At 47.2% G+C, this 25,394-nt stretch overlaps 1 protein-coding gene across 1 annotated transcript in view; it reads right to left on the minus strand.

The window, feature by feature from the left end:
* The window catches only part of LOC140198815 (junctional adhesion molecule B-like), a 194,123-nt gene that overhangs the window by 7,743 nt on the left and 160,986 nt on the right, over nucleotides 1-25,394 (minus strand). The window contains exons 4-8 of the mRNA XM_072259881.1: nucleotides 22,823-22,972; nucleotides 18,823-19,025; nucleotides 12,166-12,268; nucleotides 5,277-5,384; nucleotides 146-161 (exon numbers count right to left, since the gene is read on the minus strand). Coding sequence (XP_072115982.1) covers nucleotides 146-161; nucleotides 5,277-5,384; nucleotides 12,166-12,268; nucleotides 18,823-19,025; nucleotides 22,823-22,972 — 580 coding nt within the window. The remainder of the gene's footprint in view (nucleotides 1-145; nucleotides 162-5,276; nucleotides 5,385-12,165; nucleotides 12,269-18,822; nucleotides 19,026-22,822; nucleotides 22,973-25,394) is intronic.

Consider the following 25,394-nt stretch of genomic DNA (forward strand, 5'->3'; position numbering starts at 1 on the left):
TTCTGCTCTAATCCCCTCTGCCAATCTCCCTGACTGAGAAGGCTGCTCCCAAACTCTCCGCCTCCCCCTCTTTACTGACCTCTCTAAGGGGGGACTAGGTCCCCTCAGTCCACCTTGTCTGGGTCTCTCGTTACATTATACTTACGTGGTTGATCTTCTCTCTGTGGAGACAAGAAGAAACAGATTTAGTACTGTAGCCCAGCAACATCATGCTTATAATTCCAGATCTCTGGAACAATTGCAAGGAAGAGGGGAACAAGTACAGGTTGAAGAAACCTCCACAATTATACTTTGATGTGACTGGATTCAGGACAAAGCAATCATTTCACAACACTGATCAGTTAATGAGGATTAAACATCTAACATTTCACCCCCCGCCCCCATTCCCGTCTCAATTTCCCCACTATCCCACTTGGAAATCTGAACTCTACTTGACTGCAAATTCTAGTGTCATCAGCCATGCCGTTCGGACGTTTGGCTACTTTACGGTGTAACAAATCATGGGCTTGACTCAACATTACAGCACAGGAAAAGGCCATTCGGCCCATCTAGTCCATGCTGTCCTGTTTATCTGCCTAGTCCCATCTGACTGCACCCAGACCATAGCACTCTATATCGCTCTCATCCATGTACCCATCCAAACTTTTCTTAAAGCTCACAATTATGGGCTGAGTGCAGGTTGGTGGGACTAGGTGAGAGTAAGCGTTCGGCACAGACTAGAAGGGCTGAGATGGCCTGTTTCCGTGCTGTAATTGTTATATGGTTATAATTACTCCCACATCTAACAGTTCCTTTGTCAGCTCACACCATCCACTGAGTGAAGAAGCTCCCCCTCAGATTCCCCTTAAATATTTCACCTTTAAACTGTGACCTCTAATTCTCATTGCCCTCAACCTAATGGGAAAAAGCCTGCATGCATTCACCCCATCTATACTCCTTATAATTTTGTAACCAGGCGCAAGTTCCCACTTGCTTCAAAAAGGCAACAATTATACCAGTGCCTAGGAAGAATAACGTGGGCTGCCTTAATGACTGTTGCCTGGTAGCACTCACATCGACGGTGATGAAATGCTTTGAGAGGTTGGTCATGACTAGACTGAACTCCTGCCTCAGAAAGGACCTGGACCCATTGCAATTTGCCTATCGCCACAATAGGTCAACAGCAGACGCAATCTCAATGGCTCTTCACACGGCTTAAAACCACCTGGACAACACAAACACCTATGTCAGGATGCTGTTCTTTGACTATAGTTCAGCATTTAATACCATCATTCCCACAACCCTGATTGAGAAGTTGCAGAACCTGGTCCTCTGTACCTCCCTCTGCAATTGGATCCTCAACTTCCTAACTGGAAGACCACAATCTGTGTGGATTGGTGATAACATATCCTCCTTGCAGACGATCAACACTGGCACACCTCAGGGGTGTGTGCTTAGCCCGCTGCTCTACTCTCTATATACACATGACTGTGTGGCTAGGCATAGCTCAAACACCATCTATAAGTTTGCTGATGATACAACCATTGTGGGTAGAATCTCAGGTGGTGATGAGAGGGCATACAGGAGTGAGATATGTCAACTAGTGGAGTGGTGCCGTAGCAACAGCCTGGCACTCAATGTCAGTAAGACGAAAGAGCTGATTGTGGACTTCAGGAAGGGTAAGACGAAGGAACATATACCAGTCCTCATAGAGGGATCAGAAGTGGAGAGAGTGAGCAGTTTCAAGTTCCTGGGTGTCAAGATCTCTGAGAATCTAACCTGGTCCCAACATATTGATGCAGTCATAAAGAAGGCAAGACAGCGGCTGTACTTTATTAGGAGTTTGAAGAGATTTGGCACGTCAACAAATACATTCAAAAACTTCTATAGTTGTACTGTGGAGAGCATTCTGACAGGCTGCATCACTGTCTGGTATGGAGGGGCTACTGCACAGGACCAAAAGAAGCTGCAGAAGGTTCTAACTCTAGTCAGCTCCATCTTGGGCACTAGCCTACAAAGTACCCAGGACATCTTTAAGAAGCAGTGTCTCAGAAAGGCAGCGTCGATTATTAAGGACCCCTAGCACCCAGGCCATGCCCTTTTCTCACTGTTACCATCAGGGCAGAGGGGAAGAAACTGTTCCTGAATCGTTGAGTGTGTGCCTTCAGGCTTCTGTACCTCCTCCCTGATGGTAACAGTGAGAAAAGGGCATGGTCTGGGTGCTGGGGGTCCTTAATAATGGAGGCTGCCTTTCTGAGACACTGCTCCCTAAAGAGGTCCTGGGTACTTTGTAGGCTAGTACCCAAGATGGAGCAGACTTGCATAACTACAGGACAATTCACAGTGACCAATTAACCTACTAACCGGTACATCTTTTTACTGTGGGAGGAAATCAGAGCACCTGGAGGAAACCCATGTGGTCACGGGGTGGTGGGGGGAGACATACAAACTCTTTACAGACGGCGCTGGAATTGAACTCCGAATTCCCACTTCCCGAGCCAGAGCTGTATTAGTGCTGTGGGAACCCCTTTGCTGCCACCGTGTGGATGATGAAGTTACCCCTTAGTTCTCTGTTGAGGTACCTTCACCAGAAGAACTGCAATGGGTTAAGAGGGTGACTCACCAAAGTTGAGTTTCTGTTCTTATGTGTACGTGCAGGTGTACACAGATGTAATGAAAGATTTACTAACGGGAGCATCTCGAGCACGTGGCATCACAGCACATAGCATTCCCACCAGGTCTGTATAAGCAAAAAATGCTGGCCTTACCAGCAATACCCAAATGTACATCAGAGGTATGGGGCAGTATGAAAGCACAGTGGTTAGCACGATGGTTTATAGTGTCAACAATCACAAGATCAGGGATCAATTCTCACCACGGTCAGTGAGGAGTCTCTTAATACAGCAAAGAGTAAGGAGATAATTATCAATTTTGGAAAGTCACGGGATGACAAGTACGCTCCAGTCTACATTAACGGAGACATAGTGGAGAGAGTGTCCAGTTTCAGGTTTCAGGGAATACATATCTCAGAAGACCTTACATGGTCCACTAACACCACAACAATAGTTAAGAAAGCATAGCAACGCTTGTTTTTCCTCAGGACGCTGAAGAAAGCTGGTCTACCTGAACAGATGCTGGTGATCTTTTACCGCTGCACCATAGGGAGCATCTTAACATACTGCATCTCTGTGTGGTATCTCAGCTGTACAGCAGCTGATAGGAAAGCACTTCAGCAGGTCGTCTCTAGCGCACAGAAGATCATCGGGACACAGCTCCCAGCCCTGGGGGACACCTACAGCTCATGCTTGCCTAAGGAAAGCTACAAGCATCTGTAAGGACAATACACACCCATGCAATCACCTGTTTGAACTTCTTCCATCTGGCAGACGCTATAAGATTTTCTATGCCCGCACTTCCAGACTAAAAAATAGCTTTTTCCCCCAGAGCTATAATTGCTCTGAACCAATCGATCAAGCATCATCCATAAATTTGTTATGTTGCTACTTTAATACTGGTTTTATGGCTGTCCTGCATCTGAGTTGTTATTTTGTACTGCTGGACATTGCTTGTACTGGCTGGTTACTTGATTTTATTTATTGTTTATTTATTTTATTTGTTGTTTTATAGCATTGAGTATGAGAGTTGCAAACTCATTTTCGCTGTATTGGTGCACGACAATTGTACTATGCAATTTCATTTTCATTTCCTTACATTCTCCATATCACTGCATGGGTCTCCTCCAGGTGCTCTGGTTTCCTCCCACATTCCAAAGACTTACAGGTCCACTCTCACTGCTCTACTCTCTCTGACTGTGCGACCAGGCACAGCTCAAAAGGCATCTATAAATTTGCTGACGACACAACTACTGTTGGCAGAATTTCAGATGGTGACGAGAGGGCGTACAGGAGCGAGTTACGTCAGCTAGTGGAGTGGTGTCACAGCAACAACCTTGCACTCAGTGTCAGTAAGACCAAAGAATTGATTGTGGACTTCAAGAAGGGTGTGTGGCGCAGGGCCAAGTGGTTAGGGCATTGGACTAGCTATCTGAAGGTCATGGGTTCGAGCCTCGGCCGAGGCAGCGTGTGTGTCCTTGAGCAAGGCACTTAACCACACAATGCTCCAGTCTACCCAGCTGAGAATGGGTACCGGCAAAAATGCTGGGGGTTAACCTTGCGATAGACTGACATCCTATCCAGGGGGGAGTCTCGTACTCTCAGTCGCTTCATGCCACGGAAACTGGCATAAGCACCGGCCTGATGGGCCACAAGGGTCGGGAGAGACTTTAATCTTTAATTCAGGAAGGGTAAGATGAGGGAGCACAAACCAATCCTCAGAGGGATCAGAAGTGGAGAAAGTGAGCAATTTCAAGTTCCTGGGTGTAAACATCTCTGAGGATCTATCCTGGGCACAACATATCGATGCAGCTACGAAGGAGGCACAACAGTGGCTATATTTCATTAGGAGTTTGAGGAGATTTGGCATGTCACGTAAAACATTCACAAATTTCTACAGATGTACCGTGGACAGCATTTTAACTGGCTGTATGGTGGGGGGGGGTCGGGGGAGAGCTAATGCACAGGATCAAAATAAGCTGCAGAGACTTGTAAAGTTAGTCAGCTCCATTTGGCACTAGCCTCCGTAGTATCCAGGACATCTTCGAGGCGCGATGCCTTAAAAAGGCAGCATCTACCATTAAGGATCACCATCACCCAGGTCATTGCTACCATCAGGGAGATGGTACAGAAGCCTGAAGGCACACGCACAATGATTCAGGAACAGCTTCTTCCCCTCTGCCATCCAATTTCTAAGTGGACATTGAACCCATGAATACTACCTCACTCCTTTTTTACTTCTATTTTTGCACAAAGTATTTTCTATTATGTATTGCTGCCGCAAAGATAACCAAATGCAGGTGATATTAAACCTGATTCTGGCTTAGTGTTAGGAAGCTGTGGGCATGCAAAGTTGGCATCAGATACTTGTGGGCCGCCCCCAGTACATCCTCTGACTGCTTTGGTGGTTGTTGCAAAGTGACGCATTTCTCTCTATGTTTCATTGTACATGTAACAAATAAAGCTAATCTTGTAAAGCTAATCTCTGAATATAATGGGGATCTCACTGAGTTTGGTTAAATGAATTTAGTTATCTGCATTGCAAAGAGAATTCATGTTATACCAGACACTAATCTTTAATGGGTATGACTCGCTCAAGATAGCCCCTTGACCTCAAGGGACAAGCCAGAAACCGGCATTTCTGTCCAGACGCAAATAGGAGGAACGAGATGAGACGGTACTCACTCCCCAAGTAGCCCTTCCTCCGGGCGTAGCAGAGCCCGAGTCCACACAGTAACAGCACAAAGGCCACGATCACCACGGCGATGACAATCGCGCTGACGTCAAGGTCGTCTGTAAAGCGAGGCAAATGTCAATATATAATATGCATGGACTTAGAGTTACAGAATTGTTACAGCATAGAAATAAGCCATTCAGTCCATCGGATCTATTCCAGCACCAAGAAGAGCATCAACCACGACCTCCCCCCCACCAGCCTTGCACCTTCCAAAGCCCCAGTTGCTTCTGTTCCCTTCACCTCTTCAGGCCCTCAGTTGAGTAAAGCAATATTTCACCCTCCCTCTTGTTACCTTTAGAATAAAGAACAGGCCCTTCGGCCCACAATGTCTGTGCTGACCATGATGTTAGTTCAAACTAATCCCATCTGCCTGCACATGGTCTATTCCCTCCATTGCTCACATGTTTACGTACCAGTCTGAATGCCTCTTAAGTGTTAAATAGCCCATTGAGCCTGCACCTCCATTCCATCCCATCCCTCTCCACCCCATTCTCCTGCACTTACTAATCAAGGACCTCCTCTTTAAATATACCCAATAACTTGGCTCCACAACTGTCTGGGGCAATAAATTCCACAGAATCTCCCCTCTCTGGCTAAAGAAATCCCTCTTTGTCTCTATTCTGAATGAACATCCCTCTGTTCTGAGAATAGGCATCTCTCTGTTCTATAATATAAAAGCAAGGATGTAATGTTGAGGCTTTATAAAGCACTGGTGAGCCCTCTCTTGGAGTATTGTGAGTAGTTTTGGTCTCCTTATCTAACAAAGGAGGTGCTGACATTGGAGAGGGTTCAAAGGAGACTCACGAAAATGATTCCGGGATTGAAAGGCTTGAAATATGAAGAACGTTTGATGGCTCTGGGCCTGGATTCACTGGAATTCAAAAGAAAATGGGTGACCTCATTGAAACCTATTGAATATTGAAGGGTTTTGATAGAGTGGACGTGGAGAGGATATTTCCTATGGTGGGGGAGTCTAGGACCAGAGGACATGACCTCAAAACAGAGGGGCACCCTTTTAGAATGGAGATGAGGAGGAATTTCTTTAGCCAGAGAGTGGTGAATCTGTGGAATTCATTGCCACAGGCCAAGTCACTGGGTACATTTAAGGCAGAGGTTGATAGATTCATGATTGGTCGAGGCATGAGGGGTGCGGAGAGAAGGCTGGAGATTGGGCCTGAGAGGGAAATTGTAAAGGCTATGTCGACAAGGCAGAGTAGACTTGATGGGCCAAATGGCCTAATTCTGTTCCTATATCTTATGGTCTTATAATCACTCTCATATCTACCTCCCCTTGCACTCTGCTACAGGCATCTACCACTCTGAGTAAAATAATGATGCCTTGCAAACTCCCTTTAAACTTTTCCCCTCTCAGGCTGAATCTATGCCCACAGAAGCATGTGATGTTTCCACTCTGGGAAAGGGACTCTGACTGGCTGTTTACACCATTTATAATAATCATTTAAAATAATGCTACCTTATGCCCAAAATTGCATCTGGTCCTTGAACCACCCACACAGGTCAGTGTCAGTGCCCCTCTTTACCCTGTCCAGATCCTGTATTCAATCACTCATGTATTTTGTACTCCAGAGAGCAACCCCAATGTCTCCACTAAATCTGTGACTGGAATCAGTCACCCCTGGAAATATTAGATTAGATTATGAGGACACTCAGTCCTCGTTTATTGTCAATTAGAAATGCATGCATTAAAAAATGATACTATGTTCCTCCGGTATGATTATCACCGAAACACAGGACAGACCAAGACTAAAACTGACAAAACCATATAATTGTAACATATAGTTACAACAGTGCAAAGCAATACCGTAATTTGATAAGAGCAGACCATGGGCACGGTAAAAAAAAAAGTCTCAAAGTCCCGATAGCCCCATCATCTCACGCAGATGGCTGTTGTCAGCTCTTTATGCCCACTTTTAGACCTGCAATCTGCAAACTATAATGAACAGTAAAGGTTTCTGGCAGAGACCCTTCAACGTCCTGGCGAAGCACCTCGTCTCGAAACATGGACTATTTAATCCCCACCCCTGACACCCTGCAGATGCTGCCTGACCTGCTGAGTTCCTCCAACATTTTTTTTTGTCTGTGTCACTCAAGATTTTCTGCACCTGCAAAATCTCTTGTGTCTAGGATAAGGGGGGAAGCGATTTCGAGGGATTGAGGGGGACCCTTTTCACCCCCTGAGTGGTGGTGGGAGGTTGGGGAAAGAGGAGCAGGGAGATGGTTTGACACGATTACTCACAGTGTTTTTCCTTACGTCTGAGACATCACTCTGTAATGTAGGAAATCAGCTTCCCACTGACTGTACGTGTTAGACGGATGGAGGGGGAGATGGGAATTAGCTACAAATGGCTTCTGTTGAAAGTCTAGATATTGTTTCTGTACATTGCACATTCTTAAAGGCCAGCTGATATTTGTAAGAGCCATCAGCTGAGTTTAGCACAAAGGGAATGCTCGATCTAAAGGAACTTACAAAACCAGAGTATCACAGGTGCAGGAAATCCAGAGTAGATAAAATGGAGAGTCACAGTCTATTTCCCAGGGTAGGGCATTCTGAAAGTAGAGGGGATGGGCTTAAAGTGAGAGGACAAAACATTAACAGGAACCTGAGGGGCAACCTTTTCACCCAGAGTGGTCCATATACGGAACGAGCTGCTGAGGATGTAGCAGCAGCGGCTAAGGTTAAGGAGCAAACATTTGTTCTGCTCTCTGCAGACGGGGAAGTAGAGGTGACGCTTCAGGACAAAAGCATTACGTCAGAACAGGAATCGTGGGACAGAGAGAAAACAATTTTAAGACTTGGCTAGCTAGGGAGGGAAACTCAAACAAAAAGGAAGGCCTTTTCTTCTTCCTTTTCCCTCCAACTTGACTTCCTGCTCATTCAACACACTTCCTGTTCCTCCCTCATTTTATTCACTTTGTGGGATGTTTGCCAGTGCTTATTAGTTTCCAACTGTCAACGTCAAATGCGAAGCCACTGGTTGGGTTGACTTTGTTACCGCAATTCAGCATGGAAACAGGCCTCTTGGCCAAACCGGTCCACGTCGACAGAGAAAGTTTCCTGAACTAACCCCATTTGCCTACATCCCCCCCGAACCTTTCTTATCCATGTACCTGTCCAAGTGTTTCTGTAAGCTCTGTCTTGGTCAGTTACAGAATGGTCAAAGCACAGATGACGGCTAGTCAGACCACTGAGTCGGTAGGCCAACAACGAACAAGTGTGACAGAGCCACACGGAAGGAGATGTTCTACTTGCATTTGTATTAAGACCATAAGACATAGGAGCAGAATTAGGCCATTCGTCCCATCGAGTCTGTTCTGCCATTTGATCACGGCAGCACACTAGTGTAGCAGTTGAGCGCCAGCTGTAAGATTGGCGTTTTCCGTGGGTCTCCTCTACCCTTCAAGACGTGTGCAGTCAGGGTTAGTGCGTTGGGGCATGTTATGCTGGCACTGGAAGTGTGGCAACACTGGCCCTGCACGATCTTCGCTAATTTGATTTGACACAAGCAACACATTTCATTGTATGTTTTCATATACGTGACAAATAAAGTTAATCTTTTCTTCATATTTAATTTTTATCTTTATTGCTGGCTGAGTTATTTTTCCTCTCAATGCAATTCTCCTGTTTACTCCCCAGAATCAATAATCTATCAATCTCTGCTTTAGACATAGACAACGACTTGGTCTCCACAGCCGCTTACGTCAACAATTTGATAAATTCAACCCCCTCTGACTAAAGAAACTCCTCCCTATCTCTGTTCTAAAAGGACATCTTTCTATTTTGAGGCTGTGCCCTCTGGTCCTAGACTTGCCCATGATAGGAAACATCCTCTCCATGTTCACTCTATCTAGGTCTCTCAATATTAAACTGGCTTCAATAAGATCCCCCCCTCATTCTTCCAAACTCCTGTGAGTACAGGCCCAGAGCCATCTTTCATTCCTGGAATAATTTTGATATTAATCTAATCACAGCTGCTACGCACGAAATAACCACTGAAGTGCTGTTGCATCATAGCCTGTTAAAGGCAGCTGTCCACTTGCACAAAGCGACCTCCCGCAGTCGATGTGATAGCAGTAGAAAAATCTTAGAGCAGCACAGGAAAAGGCCCTATATGGCCCAACTTATCCATACTAACCAAGTTGCCCTCAATCTTCCCGTCCATGTATGAGCTGCTGCTGATTAACTGAACTCTGAAAACTCACACTTACCTCAGCCACACTTGATTTTATTTGTGCACAAGGAGAACAGCGTGGCTCCCATCACCCACACTGCTCTGAATTCTGAACAGAGATGTGCCATCTTTATGGGCGGGTTCAGCTCGCTGCTGCGCGAGATTTACCCGTCTCTGCACTGAACTCAGGCTGCGGCCTGCAACTAATAGGCTCCTGACTGGGCTGCAGGGATGACGGGCTTCGTGACTGGGCACTCACTTTCGTGTATTTCAGTTGTTTGTTTGCTTTTGTTGTTTGCATAATTTGTTTTTTTTCTGCACATTGGGTATTTGACGGTTTTTTAAAATGGGTGCTATTGGGCTTCTTTGTTTTGTGGCTGCCAGTAAGGAGACAAATCTCAAGGTTGTATAATGTATACATACTTTGACTTTGAACTGACTAGCAGCTACGAATACAGTATTGGCCATTTGATAAACTGTTTGATCAAATTCTAGACTTGCAAGGGCGCCCATTCAGAACAGAAATGCAAAGAAGTTTTTTTAGCCAGAGGGTGGTGAATCTGTGGAATTTGTTGCCACGGGCGGCAGTGGGTGCCAAGTCATTGGGTGTATTTAAGGCAGAGATTGATAGGCATCTGAGTAGCCAGGGCATCAAAGGTTATGGTGAGAAGGCGGGGGAGTGGGACTAAATGGGAGAATGGATCAGCTCATGATAAAATGGCGGAGCAGACTCGATGGGCCGAATGGCTGACTTCTGCTCCTTTGTCTTATGATCACCATTCATAAATTTAATTGAGACAACTGATGATACTCTGAAGTTTGTGAAGTAATTGTCCGTTAGGTGCTGTGAGTTTTTCACCTTCTTATCTTTCCTCTGTAGGCCAAATGGCTTCAGTCCCCTGCTGAACAAAGGGACGCTTTGCTCTTCGTAGAACTCTCTTGCCTGGGCTGATTACACACTATCTGTGAACTATCCTTGCACGGACATTACCTTAACCCTTACCTTGCTGAAATGTCCACACCCAGCCAATGTCTTTAACTGTAGCTACTTAACCCACTTTCTCTGGCAGCTCATTTCATAAGACCCACAAGACAATGAAACAGAATCAGGCCACTTGGCCCATCAAGTCTGCTCTGCCATTCCATCATGGCTGATTTACTATCCCTCAACCTCATTCTCCTGCCTTCTCTATTTAATCTTTGACACCCTTACTAATCAAGAACCTATCAACCTCTGCTTTAAATATACTCAATGACTTGTCCTCCACAGCTGTCTGTGGCAATGAATTCCACAGATTCACCACTCTCAGGCTGAAGAAATTCCTCCTCATCTCCGCTATAAATGGACATATTTGTATTCTGAGGCTGTGCCCTCTGGTGTTAGACTCTACCACAACAGGAAACGTCCTCTCCACGTCCACTCTATCTAGCCCTTTCAATACTCGATAGGTAGCAATAAGATACCTCTCATTCTTCCAATCTCAAGAGAGTAGAGGCCCAACGTCATCAAAAACACCTTATATATCAATCCTGACGAAGGGTCTCGGCCTTAAACATCGACTGTACCTCTTCCTAGAGATGCTGCCCGGCCTGCTGCGTTCACCAGCAACTTTGATGTGTGTTGCTTATATATTAACCCTTTCATTTCTGGGAGCATTCTCGTGAACCTTCTCTGGACCCTCTCCAATGCCAGAAAATCTTTCCTTAGATAAGGGGGCCATAACTGCTCATAATACTCGAGGTACTGCAGTATGTCCAATGCCTTGTGAAACATCATCATTACATCCTGCCTTTATATTCTAGTCCTCTTGAAGTGGATGCTAACATTGCATCTGCCTTCCTTACTACCAACTCAATTTGCAAGTCAGCCATTATGTAATCCTGCACAAATACTCCCAAGTGGCCTCACCACCCTCAGTTGCCCCACAGGTCCCTGTTGAATCTTCCCCCTTTCACCTTAGAGCCATGCTGTCTGGTTTTGGACCATAGCGGGGGAAACTAGAGCAAACCGTCAGCCTCTACAATGTTTGTGGCTGGATAAATACTGGTCATAATGTTGAGATTATCTGCTAGCCCCAGGCACCTTGTGTCTCTTTTCAAAGCCTTGTGCGATGGGTGATACACAGACAGTGTGGCACTCCCTGTGTTGTACTCCCCGCGTGCCCCCCCCACCCCAGGATGAAAGGGTTAACTTATGAGGAGCACTTGATGGCTCTGGGCCTGTACTTGCTGGAGTTTAGAATAATGAGGGAGGATCTCACTGAAACCTATCAAATATTGAAAGGTCTAGATAAAGTGGATATGGGAAGGACATTTCCTATAGTGGGGGAGTCTAGGACCCAAGGGCACAGCCCCAGAATACAAAAAAATGTCCCTTTAGAACATAATTTCTTTTGTTAGAGGGTGGAGAATCTGTGGAATTCACTGCCATAGATGGCTGTCGAGGCCAAGTCATTGGGTATATTTAAAGCGAAGGTTGATAGGTTCTTGATTAGTCATGGTGTCAAAGGAAATGGAGAGGAAGCAGGAGAGTGGAATGGTGGAGCAGACTTGATGGGCCAAATGGCCGAATTCTGTTCCTATTTCTAATGGACTGTTGGCCTGGATTTCGGTGTTTAAGCTCTGGCACGACGGTGACGTCACTTACTGATCTGCATGAACTTGACAGAACATCTCGCTGACCGGCCAACTTTGTTATGGGCTTCACAGGAGTAGGAGCCACTGTTGCTTTTCTTGACCGGGTTAAACATCTGGCAAAACAAAAGGAAGAAGTGGTCAAAACAACATGGATCATAGTCACCTGGAGACAGGAACTTTGGCAGATTTAACACCAGTGTACGTGAGCAGCAGGATAAGGGAGTATTCAGTTAAGAAACTCCACCCCACCTTCTCCAGGATCACACAGGATGGTCTTCTTCATACAATCTGCAATTTCATCGCAGACGCAATCTCACTGGCTCTCCACTTGGCCTTGGGCCACCTGGGCAACGGCAATAACAACATCAAGCTGCTGTTTATCGAATACAGCTCAGCATTCAACACCAGCATCCTCTCAGTACCAATTAATAAACTTCAGAACCTGGGCCTCCTGTACCTCACTCAGCAAATTGATCCTTGACCTCCTCATCGGGAGACCACAGTCAATGCAGGCTGGAAATAAGACCTCCTTCTCGCTGACAATCAACACTAGCACACCTCAAGGATGCACACTGAACCCACTGCTCTGTTCTCTCTACACCTGCGACCATGTGGCTATAAACTGGTTGATGAGATTAGATTAGATTATGAGTACACTCAGTCCTCGTTTATTGTCATTTAGAAATGCATGTATTAAAAAATGATACAATGTTCCTCCAGAGATATCACAGAAACACAGGACAAACCAAGAGTAAAACTGACAAAACTACATAATTATAACATATAGTTACAACAGTGCAAAGCAATGCCGTAATTTGATAAAGAGCAGACCATGGACATGGTAAAAAAAAAGTCTCAAGTCCTGATAGCCCCATCATCTCACGCAGACGGTAGAAGGGAGAAACTCTCCCTGCCATGAACTCCAAGCGCTGCAAACTTGCTGATGCAGCACCATTGGAAGCACCCGACCGCAGCGGGCTCTGAGTCTGCCCGAAAACTTTGAGCCTCCGATCAGCCCTCTGACACCGAGCACCGAGCACTTTGACCCCGTCCCGGCCGCCAAGCAACAAACAAAGCCGAGGACTCGGGGCCTTCCCCTCCGGAGATTCTGGATCACACAGTAGCAGCGGCAGAGAAACAGGCATTTCAGAAGTTTCACCAGATATTCCTCCGTGCTCTCACGTCTGTCTCCATCAAATCAGGATTGTGCACTGCATCCTACTTGACAGATAACAGATATCATTCACCAGAGTGGCCGCTGCGAGCTGCGTCGCGCCGCCATCTTCTCCTCCCTCAATAGCGACAACTATTGTTGGCAGAATCTCAGATGAAGCCGGAGGCAGAGATCAGCTCGTTGCGCAGTGTTGCACCAACACCCCTGCACTTAACATCAGTAAGATCGCGGAACTGACTGCGGACTTCAGGAAAGGGAAGCTAAGGGAACACACGCCAGTTCTCATCAAGGGACCAGTGGTTGAAAAGGTGAGCAGTTTCAAGTTCCTGGGTGTCAGCGTCTCAGAGGATCTAACCCAATATATTGATGCCAACATGGAGAAGGCACAACATGGCCATCCTTTATGAGATGTTTGAGCAGACTCCAGCAAACCTCCACAGACGGATGATGGAGAGCATTCTGACTGGTGACATCACAGTCTCCTACAGCGGTACCAATGGAAAGAGGCTGCACAGGGTTTAAACTTGGCCAGCTCTGTCACAGGCACAAGCCTTCCCACCATCGAGGACATCTTCAAAAGACCGTGCCTCAAGGCCAGGGCACATCATTCTGACCCTCACCAGTCAGGCCATGCCCTCTTCTTGTTCCTATCAACAGGAAGGAGGTACAGGGGCTTGAAGGTCCACACTCGATAAGATTCTTCCTCCCCATCAAGCTGGCAGGGAACATAAAAACTGACAGTAAAAGCTTTTATAGATATGTGAAAAGAAAAAGATTGGTTAAGACAAATGTACGGTCCCTTACAGTCAGAAACAGGTGAATTGATTATGGGGAGCAAGGACATGGCAGACCAATTGAATAACTACTTTGGTTCTGTCTTCACTAAGGAGGACATAAATAATCTTCCAGAAATAGTAGGGTACAGAGGGTCCAGTGAGATGGAGGAACTGAGGGAAATACATGTTAGTAGGGAAGTGGTGTTAGGTAAATTGAAGGGATTAAAGGCAGATAAATCCCCAGGGCCAGATGGTCTGCATCCCAGAGTGCTTAAGGAAGTAGCCCAAGAAATAGTGGATGCATTAGTGATAATTTTTCAAAACTCTTTAGATTCTGGATTAGTTCCTGAGGATTGGAGGGTGGCTAATGTAACCCCGCTTTTTAAAAAATGAGGGAGAGAGAAACCGAGGAATTATAGACCGGTTAGCCTAACGTCGGTGGTGGGGAAACTGCTGGAGTCAGTTATCAAGGATGTGATAACAGCACATTTGGAAAGCGGTGAAATGATCGGACAAAGTCAGCATGGATTTGTGAAAGGAAAATCATGTCTGATGAATCTCATAGAATTTTTTGAGGATGTAACTAGCAGAGTGGATAGGGGAGAACCAGTAGATGTGGTATATTTGGATTTTCAAAAGGCTTTTGACAAGGTCCCACACAGGAGATTAGTGTGCAAACTTAAAGCACATGGTATTGGGGGTATGGTATTGATGTGGATAGAGAATTGGTTGGCAGACAGGAAGCAAAGAGTGGGAATAAACAGGACCTTTTCAGAATGGCAGGCAGTGACTAGTGGGGTACTGCAAGGCTCAGTGCTGGGACCCCAGTTGTTTACAATATATATTAATGACTTAGACGAGGGAATTAAATGCAGCATCTCCAAGTTCGCGGATGACACGAAGCTGGGCGGCAGTGTTAGCTGTGAGGAGGATGCTAAGAGGATGCAGGGTGACTTGGATAGGTTAGGTGAGTGGGCAAATTCATGGCAGATGCAATTTAATGTGGATAAATGTGAGGTTATCCACTTTGGTGGCAAGAACCGGAAAACAGATTATTATCTGAATGGTGGCCGATTAGGAAGAGGGGAGGTGCAACGAGACCTGGGTGTCATTATACACCAGTCATTGAAAGTGGGTATGCAGGTACAGCAGGCAGTGAAAAAGGCGAATGGTATGCTGGCATTCATAGCAAAAGGATTCGAATACAGGAGCAGGGAGGTACTACCGCAGTTGTACAAGGCCTTGGTGAGACCACACCTGGAGTATTGTGTGCAGTTTTGGTCCCCTAATCTGAGGAAAGACAGTCTTGCCATAGAGGGAGTACAAAGAAGTTTCACCAGATTGATTCCTGGGATGGCAGGACTTTCATATGATGAAAGACTGGATCGACTAGGCTTGTACTCGTTGGAATTTAGAAGATTGAGGGGGGATCTGATTGAAACGTATAAAATCCTAAAGGGATTGGACAGGCTAGATGCAGGAAGATTGTTCCCGATGTTGGGGAAGTCCAGAACGAGGGGTCACAGTTTGAGGATAAAGGGGAAGCCTTTTAGGACCGAGATGAGGAAAAACTTGTTCACACAGAGAGTGGTGAATCTGTGGAATTCTCTGCCACAGGAAACAGTTGAGGCCAGTTCATTGGCTATATTTAAGAGGGAGTTAGATATGGCCCTTGTGGTAAAGGGATCAGGGGGTATGGAGGGAAGGCAGGTACAGGGTTCTGAGTTGGATGATCAGCCATATGGCCCTTGTGGTAAAGGGATCAGGGGGTATGGAGGGAAGGCAGGTACAGGGTTCTGAGTTGGATGATCAGCCATGATCATACTGAATGGCGGTGCAGGCTCGAAGGGCCGAATGGCCTACTTCTGCACCTATTTTCTATGTTTCTATGTTTCATCAGACTTCTGTACTCTCCAACAACACTACCTCATTATTCCTTTTTAATTCCACTAATTATTTGTGTAATTGATAGATTTTTGTCTCCTTGCACTGTATTGCTGCCATAAAACAAAAAAAAAGTCACACATCAGTGATAATAAATCTGATTCTGATTCTGAGTTATAGCAGGCTTCTTCAAGAAGGCAATATCCGCCAAAGATCGCCATTATCCGGGCCAAGCTATCTTCTTTCAGCTACCAGCAGGCAGGAGGTCCAGAAGCCCGAGTCCCACACTGCCAGGCTCAGGAACAGCTACTTCCCCCTCAACCTTTAAGTTTTTGAACCGAACAGCAGAGCAGCGTGACGCTATTACCGCTCTGGGCGTCGGAGACTGGTGCTGAGTTCCATCGCCGCCTGTAACGAGTTTGTACATTCTTCCTGTGACTCTGTGGGTTTCCTCCGTGTGCATCATTTCCGGCCACAGTCCAAAGACGAACCGGTTAGCAGGTTAATTGGTCATTGTAAATTGTCCTGTCATTTGGCTAGGGTTAAACTGGTGGATTGCTAAGCAAAGGGCCTCTCCGCACTGTATCTCCAACTAAATCAATAACCTAATCACTAGCTCATACAGAAACACTATGACCACTCTGCACTACAATGAATTTTGGTCTAATTTTAGATTAGATTAGATTATGAGGACACTCAGTCCTCGTTTATTGTCATTTAGAAATGCATGCGTTAAAAAATGATACAATGTTCCTCCAGAATGATATCACAAGAAAACACAGGACAAACCAAGACTAAAACTGACAAAACCACATAAATATAACGTATAGTTACAACAGTGCAAAGCAATACCGTAATTTGATAAAGAGCAGACCACGGGCACGGTAAAAAAAAGTCTCAAAGTTCCGATAGCCCCATCATCTCACGCAGGCAGCAGAAGGGAGAAACTCTCCCTGCCATGAACCTCCAAGCGCTGCAAACTTGCTGATGCAGCACCATTGGAAGCACCCGACCGCAGCGGACCCTGAGTCCGTCCAAAAACTTCGAGCCCCTGACCAGCCCCTCCGACACAGCCTCTCCGAGCACCATCCTCTGCCGAGCGCTTCGACCCCACCTCGGCCACTGAGCAACAAGCAAAGCCGAGGATTCGGGGACTTCCCCTCCGGAGATTCTGGACCACACAGTAGCAGCAGCAGCGAAGCAGGCATTTCAGAAGTTTCACCAGATGTTCCTCCGTGCTCTCACGTCCGTCTCCATCAAATCAGGATTGTGCACGGCACCCTACTTGACAAATAATAGACATCACCACCGGAGTGGCCGCTGCGAGCTGCGTTGCGCCGCCATCTTCTCCCCCTCACTTGTGTTCTTTTTTGTACAACTGCAAAACTAGGTTTAACTTACAGTGGGCTTTTCTTGTGAACATTGTGTGATGGTGGTGCTTTTTGCAAGCAAACGTTTCATTGGACCTGTACAGCATTGGGGTGGCACAGTTGCCTAGCAATTAGCATAATAGTGTCATGGCGCCAGCCAACCAGGTTCAGCTCTGCTGTTTTCCATAAGGAGTTTGTACAGCATGTTCTCCCTGTGACCATGTGGGTGCTCCAGTTTCCTCCCACATTTCAAGGACGTACAGGCTAGGGTTAGTAAGTTGTGGGCATGTTAGGTTGGCGCAGGAAGCATGGCGGCTCTTGCAGGCTGCCCCCAGCAGGGCCCTTGGACTGTGTCACACTCTATGTTCAGGAAGAAGGTACAGGAGCCTCAGGTCTCACACCACCAGGTTCAGGAACAGTTATTACCTCTCAACAATCTGAACCAGAGGGGAGAACTTCACTCACCCCATCACTGAACTGTTCCCACAACCTCTGGACTCACTTTCGAGGACCCTTCATCTCACGTTCTCCATATTTATTGTTATTAATTTTTTCTCTTTTGTATTTTCAGTTTGCTGTCTCTTGCTTGGGGGTGGTCAGTCTTTGATTCGATCATGTTCCTTGTATTTACTGTGAATGCCACAAGAAAACGAATCTTTGGGTTGTATATAGCAACATTTATGTACCTTGATAATAAATTTACTTTGACCTTTTGTACATGTGACAAATAAAGCCAATCTTTGTCTTTGCATGGCCCTGTGCATATGACAATGAAACATAGAAACATAGAAAATAGGTGCAGGAGTAGGCCATTCGGCCTTTTGAGCCTGCACCACCATTCAGTATGATCATGGTTGATCATCCAACTCAGAACCCTGTACCTGCCTTCCCTCCATACCCCCTGATCCCTTTAGCCACAAGGGCCATGAAGTCCATGTTAACTTAGATTGTCACTGTGGGGAGAGGTTGCCGGTGTGATGGCTGCTTCATTCTGTGAGAGTTCTCGTGTCAGGAAGGTACGCTGTGCTTTTGGCTGAAATTATCCACAATCTACCAAAGGTGGAGAACAGAGAGACAGAGCGAAGACCAAGTTAGCTGGCTGGTTGAGATTAGGATTCAGATTTATTTATCACGTGTACACAGAAACATACAGTGAAACGTGTCATCTGTGTTAAAAGCCAACACACCAGACGGTTTACTGGGGAGGGGGGGGCAGCCCACAAGTGTGGCCACACTCTGGCTCCAACGTAACATACTCTCGATGCTCGGCAGAGCAACGCAGAAAAGGAAACACAACAGAACAACAATCCCCGGACCTCCCTCTCACCCACGCACATACACAGACCGCTAACCCCACGACAGGCTGCCTCCAGCCTCCAGCGCACACATGGGTCCGCGGACACTAGGCCCGACTTCCCAGCGGACTCGCAGGGACGTTCCTCAGTAAACATGAGAAGACTCACCAGCGTCCCAGTCTTCGAGTTCATGGTGTAGGACATGTTGGAGTCCATGGAATTCTTGGCTGGAACTTCCAGGAGAACCCTGTCGTCTTTGTACCATGTGTACTCGGAGGGAGGGGAGCCTTCGGACTCCTCACAGAGGAGCTTGACCGTCGACCCGGACAGTGCCGAGCTCGGTACCTTACACGTGGGAACAGCCGGCGGGACTGAGGAGGAGAGAGAGCAGCATTGAGAGGGGACCCGTCACATCCCCCGCGGAGCAACCCTTGGCACCTTTGGAGAAAGGCCTCGGGGCGGCATATTTGCGGGTAGACCCGCCGCCTCACAGCGCCAAAGATCCCAGTTCCGTCCTGACCTCAGGGACTGCCTACGTGGAGTTTGCACGTTCTCCATGCGACTGATTGAGTTCTCCCTCCCACATCCCAAACGGCCGCTGTAAATTCCCCTCCCCCACCCCCCAGTGTGTGGGTGAGGGATCCAATCTGGTGAGGGATGATGGGTATGTGTGGAGGGGGGGAATAAAACAGGATTCATGTGAATGGCTGCTTGATGATTAGCACTGATTGAGTGGGCTGAACGGCCCGTTTCTGTCCTGTAACTCTCTATGATTCTATAATACTTTACAGGAGAGGTGGGTGGACAACTTTGAGACGAGACAAGGGCGCAACTGAGCAGGTGGCCGAAAGCTCACTGAGGTTCTACGCAAAGCCGGCAAGTGAGGCAGAGGGACTGAGGATGTGAACTCAGAAAATGGACATATGGAAATCCACCCTCCCCTCTGTGGTCTCAGTAAAACAGCCAGCATAATCAAAGACCACCCTTGGACATGCTCCCTCCTTCCCCCTCCCATTGGGCCCTAGATACTAAAACCAGAAAGCACAGACCACCAGGCTCAAGAACAGCTTCTATCCCACTGTGATCAGACACTTGAAAAGACCTCTTGTATGATAAGATAGACTCTTGACCTCACAATCTACCTCGTTATGATCTTGCACTTTATCATTGACCTGCACTTTCTCTGTAGCTGTTACACCTTTTTTCTGTATTGTTATTATTTTACATTGTTCTACCTCTATGCACTGTGTAATGATTTGATCTGAATGAACAGCATGCAAGACAAGCTTTTCACTGTATCTCGGTACAAGTGACAATAAAAAAGACGATTATCCACAGCAAGCACTCCCTGTGGAAGTGGGTTCTGTGTCAGTATCGCCCTCTGGGCTGATGCCCCAGAGCATATCTCAGTGGCCATCCCGCATTGACAGTATTTGGTTTTGCTCCAGGTAGGCAAGAGGCCAATTTGACCACCCTTCCCCCTTTCTGGGAGCATGTACAGTAATCCTAATTTTATCCCAATTTAATTAAATAATCCTAATTAATCTCATCCAACCAGTTTATAGCAGTGATCAGAACTGGTGCTAAAATCGTGCTTCAGCTAGTTTAACCTTTCCCTCCCACAAAATGCTCTTTCATCCATGTGCCTACTTGAGTTTTTTTTAAAATGCAACTCGTTCCACGCACCCATTATTCTCTGTGTAAAAAAAAACTCCCTCTGACCTGCCCCTATACCTCCTCCTCAATCACGGTAAAATTATGCCCTCCTTGTAATTAGCCATTTCTGCCTGGGAAAATGTTGATGGCTGTCTGCTCTATCCATTTTCCATTGTATCCACCTGATAAATTAACCCTAGCATTAGCTTTTTCTCCGGTCCTGGTAACCTTTCGCACAACTTCAGTGACTACAGGCAACCTGTGGGTCGAACGGCTGCAATACCACGTTATGGCCAGCAGAGGGAAGTGCAGGACCACAACTCAATTAACCCGACCACTCCCGCATTCTAAAACAACAGCGACATTAAATCACGTCTGCCCCGTTAAACATCCCAATGGGCAACTGAGGTAGAATAACTGGTCAAAAAGCACACGGGGATAAATAGCTCCTACTGGCTCAAAGGGTGAGATGTGCAGAGGATCTTAGAATGAGGGAACCAAGGGAATTATAATCATTTAATAGGGAAAGAATATGTCCCGAGCACATCCCTCCCCAACCATCGATAAAATCTACAGGAGGCGCTGCATCAAGGCATCATCCCGGCCATGCCACCTTCTCGCAGCTCTCAACAGGCAGGAGGTTGAGAAGCCTTGAGTCTCACCACCAGGTTCAAGAACAGCTACTTCCCTTCAATACACAACGCTCATCACTACCTCAGTACAGTAACACTGTGATCACTTTGGTTTTTTGGTTCTAATTGTGTTTAATAGCGTGTGCTTCTTGGAGTGCAACATCCAAGTACGCGTTAAACAAATCCACGCACAGGCGTCTTCGCTCTGTGGGCCACAATACAAGAAACGTGTATGGTTTATGTTTATGCTCCTGAATGATGCTTATACGATGTTATATCTTGTGATGCTGCTCTAAATCTCTCATTGCACCGGTACACACAGGTACTCGTGCATATGACAATAAACTCAACTTCGACCTTGAGTTGTTTAGAGGCCATTCATCCCGTCAGCTCTGTTCTGCTTGAGGAAGTGGTCCTCAGCCTTATCCCACCTCTCATCCACTCCCATCTGGGGAGGGAATCTGCCCTGAAGTCAGAGCCCCATAGCATGGGAACCGGACCTTCAGCCCATCTCATTGATTCTGACCCAGCTTCCCTCCCCCCCCCCCGGAACTAGTTCCCGCTTGGCTGCATTTGGTTTGTATCCCTTGCCTATCCATGGACCTGTCCAAACAACCCTTAAGTGCTAACTGTACCTGCCTCACCCACTCGTTCCATACGCCCACCACCCACTGCGTGAAAAAAGTAAAAAAAAAGAGGAAGCCAAAGGTTATCTTTATTTGTCAGGCCCTCCCTCTTGTCGCTGATTGTGGGAGGAAAGCCAAACGGTCACCGGGAGAACATACAGACAGCGGCAGAAACTGTCCCACATCGGTGATCTCGCTAGCTCTGGGAAGTGAATCCGCTAACCACTACGCTACTGTGCCCCTCTGGTTCCCTTTAAATGTTTCCCCTTTCACCGTAATCCTCTCACCTCTAGTTTCAGACTAGAGAATGAACTGTGACCCTTCACCTTACTTATGCCCCCTATAATTTAGAAATCTCTTTGACATCCCGAGGGGCTTCACTCAGTCCAGCATGTCCTCGGTTCCGGACCCAAACCTTCTCTCCACGAACACACGGGGTGCTGCAGATGCTGGAAATCTCAGACCGGGTCAGATCACCTTGGTTTTATTTCTCACATGTACATCAAAACGTTCAGTGAAATGCGTTGCTTGCGCCAGATCAAATCAGCGAGGGACGTGCTGGGCAGGATGCAAGTGTCGCCGTGCTTTTGCCACCAACGTGGCAGAAACGCCCTCTTTTTCTGTTGCTGTTTGTGCGATTTGTTGTTTTTTTTTGCGCATGGGCTGGGGGGCAGGGTTTGATGTTTTTCTTTGTTCCTCTGTTTCGTGGCCGTCTGGGGGAAGATGAATTTCGGGGTTGTATACCGCATACAAACTTTGAACCTTTGAATACCCACACTAACACAAACCCATTTGCCTTTGGACAGCGGGAGAAAACCAGGGCAGCCGGTGAATGTGCAAACTCCTTACAGACAGCAACGGGAATTGATCCCTGATCCCGCATCAGGTTTTGGGAAGCACTGCGTGACACACAAAATGCTGGAGGAACTCAGCAGATCAGGCAGCGCCTGTGGAGGAGTAAAAGCAGCTGACGTTCAGGCAGCGTCCTGGTGAAGGGTCTCGGCCTGAAACGTCGACCGTTTATTCCTCCCCGTGGACGCAGCCTGACCTGCTGAATCCATCCAGCATTTTGCGTGCGGAAGCCCCCTCCCACATTGGTTCCTCCGAGCCACCTTTGCTGTTCAGAGAAAATCAGAATCAAACTTGAAATGGTGGCGTTAAGACAGAAACCTCAAGCCCTCCTCTCCATCCTTCGTCGCCGACAGGACCAAACCCTCCCTCCTCCCTGGGACGGTTCAGCCAGACTTCACTCACCCAGGACGATGAGCTTGATGGAGACCTCCGCAAAAGTCTTCTGGTCGTCAGAGGCGGTGACTTCACAGCGATAGGTGGCAGTGTCCTCCCGCGTCACACTGCGCAGCTCCATGCCGAAGTTGGTGATTTTCGCCCGGTCTTTGTAATTAGCTGGGGATGGTGGAGAATGGGGGGGGGGATGGTGGAGGGTGGGGGGAGAGTGGTGGAGAGGGGTTGGGAAGAGGGGGAGAGATGGGGTTAGAGGGAGAGGTGGGGGAGAGAGGAGGAGGAGAGGGAGGGTTGTTGGGGGAGAGTGTGATTTGTGTTGAGGGGTGTTGAGTGAGCAGGAGGGAGGGAGAGGGGGGTAAAGAGGTAGCGAGAGGCAGTTTTGGGAATTGGGAAGAGAGGCAGAAATAAACCCTGGAGGAAATCAACCAGCTGCCTTTCCCAAAGCGCCTGGTCAGCCGCTGCACTCCACGGACAACCAGAGGTGCGGCTGTGCAGTGGGATCGCATCAAATGCGTTGGGGTCAATTCGGCCAAAGCCCCAAACTCTCCATCTCTCCAAAGTCTCAAGTATCCCTGATGTATCTGTATCTACCTTCACCCCTGACAGGGTGTTTCACACACCCACCACTGTGTGTGTAAAAAATCTACCCCTGAATTCTTCCCCAGATCTTCCTCCACCACCTTAGAAGGGCGCTCTGTGGTATTAGCCAGGCCTCCCCAGGAAAGAGGTGCTGACTGTCCTCTCTGTCTTTTATAATCTTATACACCTGTCTCATCCTCTTCCTCTCCAAAGAGAAAAGCCCAAACTCACTCAATCTACCCTGATAAGACACGCTCTCTAATCCTGGTAATTCTCCTCTGCACCCTCCCGAAAGCTTCCACATCCTTCCTACAATGAGGAGAGTCAAGACCCCTCACCAAAGAGCCCCCCCCATCTGAAGATAAAGCATTGCAGCACCAGACAGGACCCTCGGCCCACTACACTGTGCTGCCCTTTTAACCTACCCTAGGATCAATCTAACCCTTCCCTCCTAAATAATCCTCCATTTTTGTATCATCCAAGTGCCTGCCAAAGAGTTTCTTAAATGTCCCCAATGTATCTGTCTCTCCCACCAACCCTGGTAGCGCGTTTCATGTACCCACCACTCTCTGTAAAAACAGTGACCTCTGACATCACAATAAAATTACACCCGACATATCAGAACACGAGCCCAGCCTTGTCCAAACTCTCCTCGTCCATGTAAGCCTTGCAGCATATCAACATCTTTCCAGCCCCTCAAGTTTGTTGTGAAGCGTTAATTTGCCCAGACCTATCAGCCTGCACCCGGACCACAGCTCTCCGTACCCCTCCCAGCCACGTACCTATCCAAACATTGAAATCAAACGCACGTCTCACACCTACGCTGGCAGCTCATTCCACACTCTCACGCCTCTTTGAGTGAGGAAGTTTTCCCTTAAGCATTTCACCTTTCACCCTTACCCCAGGACCTCTAGATGTAGTCTCATCAAACCTCAGTGGAAAAAGCCTGCTTGCATTTACCCTATCTATATCCCTCTATCAAATCTCCCCTTATTCCCCTACACTGCAGATAATAAAGTCTTCTGGTTTCTGAATTTTCTCCCAAATTAGAAAACAGTCTACGTGTTTATTCCTTCTACCAAAGTGCCTGACCAGACACTTCCCTCTGCCACCCTTTGCCCATTCTCCCAGTCTACGTTACACTTTGTTTCTTTAGAGATACAGCACGGTAACGCGCCTTTCCGGCCCAATGAGCCTGCGACGCCCAATTACACCCATGTGACCAACCAATCTACTAACCGGTACGTCTTTGGACTGTGGGAGGAAACCGGAGCACCCGGAGGAAACCCACGCGGTCACGGGGAGAACATACAAACTCCTTACAGACAGCGGTGGAAATTGAACCTCTGTTACTGGAGCTGCAGTAGTGTTGGGCTAACTACCACATTACCCTATCTGTCCACGTACTTACGCCGACTCGCCCTGCAACCCCACCCACCTCGCTCATAACCCCACTGTAGACCGTGAAACATACCAGCAGAATCGGGCCGTTCGACCCATCGAGTCTGCTCCGCCATTCCACAATGGCCGATCCCGGATCCCACTCAACCTCATACACCTGCCTTCTCGCCATATCCTTTGATGCCCTGACCAATCAGGAAATGATCAACTTCCACCTTAAATATACCCACGGACTTGGCTTCCACCACAGTCTGTGGCAGAGCATTTCACAGATTTACAACTCTGGCTAAAAAAATTCCTCCTTACCTCTGTCCTAAAGGGTTGCCCTTCAATTCTGAGGCTGCACCCTCCAGTTCTGGATACCCCCACCACAAGAAACATCCTCTCCACATCCACCTTCTCTAGTCCTTTCAACATTCAGTAAGTTTCAATGAGGTTCCCCTGCATTCTTCTAAATTCCAGTGAGTACAGGCCCAAAGCTGCCAAATACTCCTCATATGTTAACCCCTTCAATCCTAGAATAATCCTCGTGAACCTTCTCTGGACTCTTGCCAATGACAACACATCTTGAGATAAGGGGCCCAAAACTGTTGACAGTACTCCA

The sequence above is a fragment of the Mobula birostris genome, chromosome 6, assembly GCF_030028105.1.
Source record: "Mobula birostris isolate sMobBir1 chromosome 6, sMobBir1.hap1, whole genome shotgun sequence".
Taxonomy (NCBI): Eukaryota; Metazoa; Chordata; class Chondrichthyes; order Myliobatiformes; family Myliobatidae; genus Mobula; species Mobula birostris.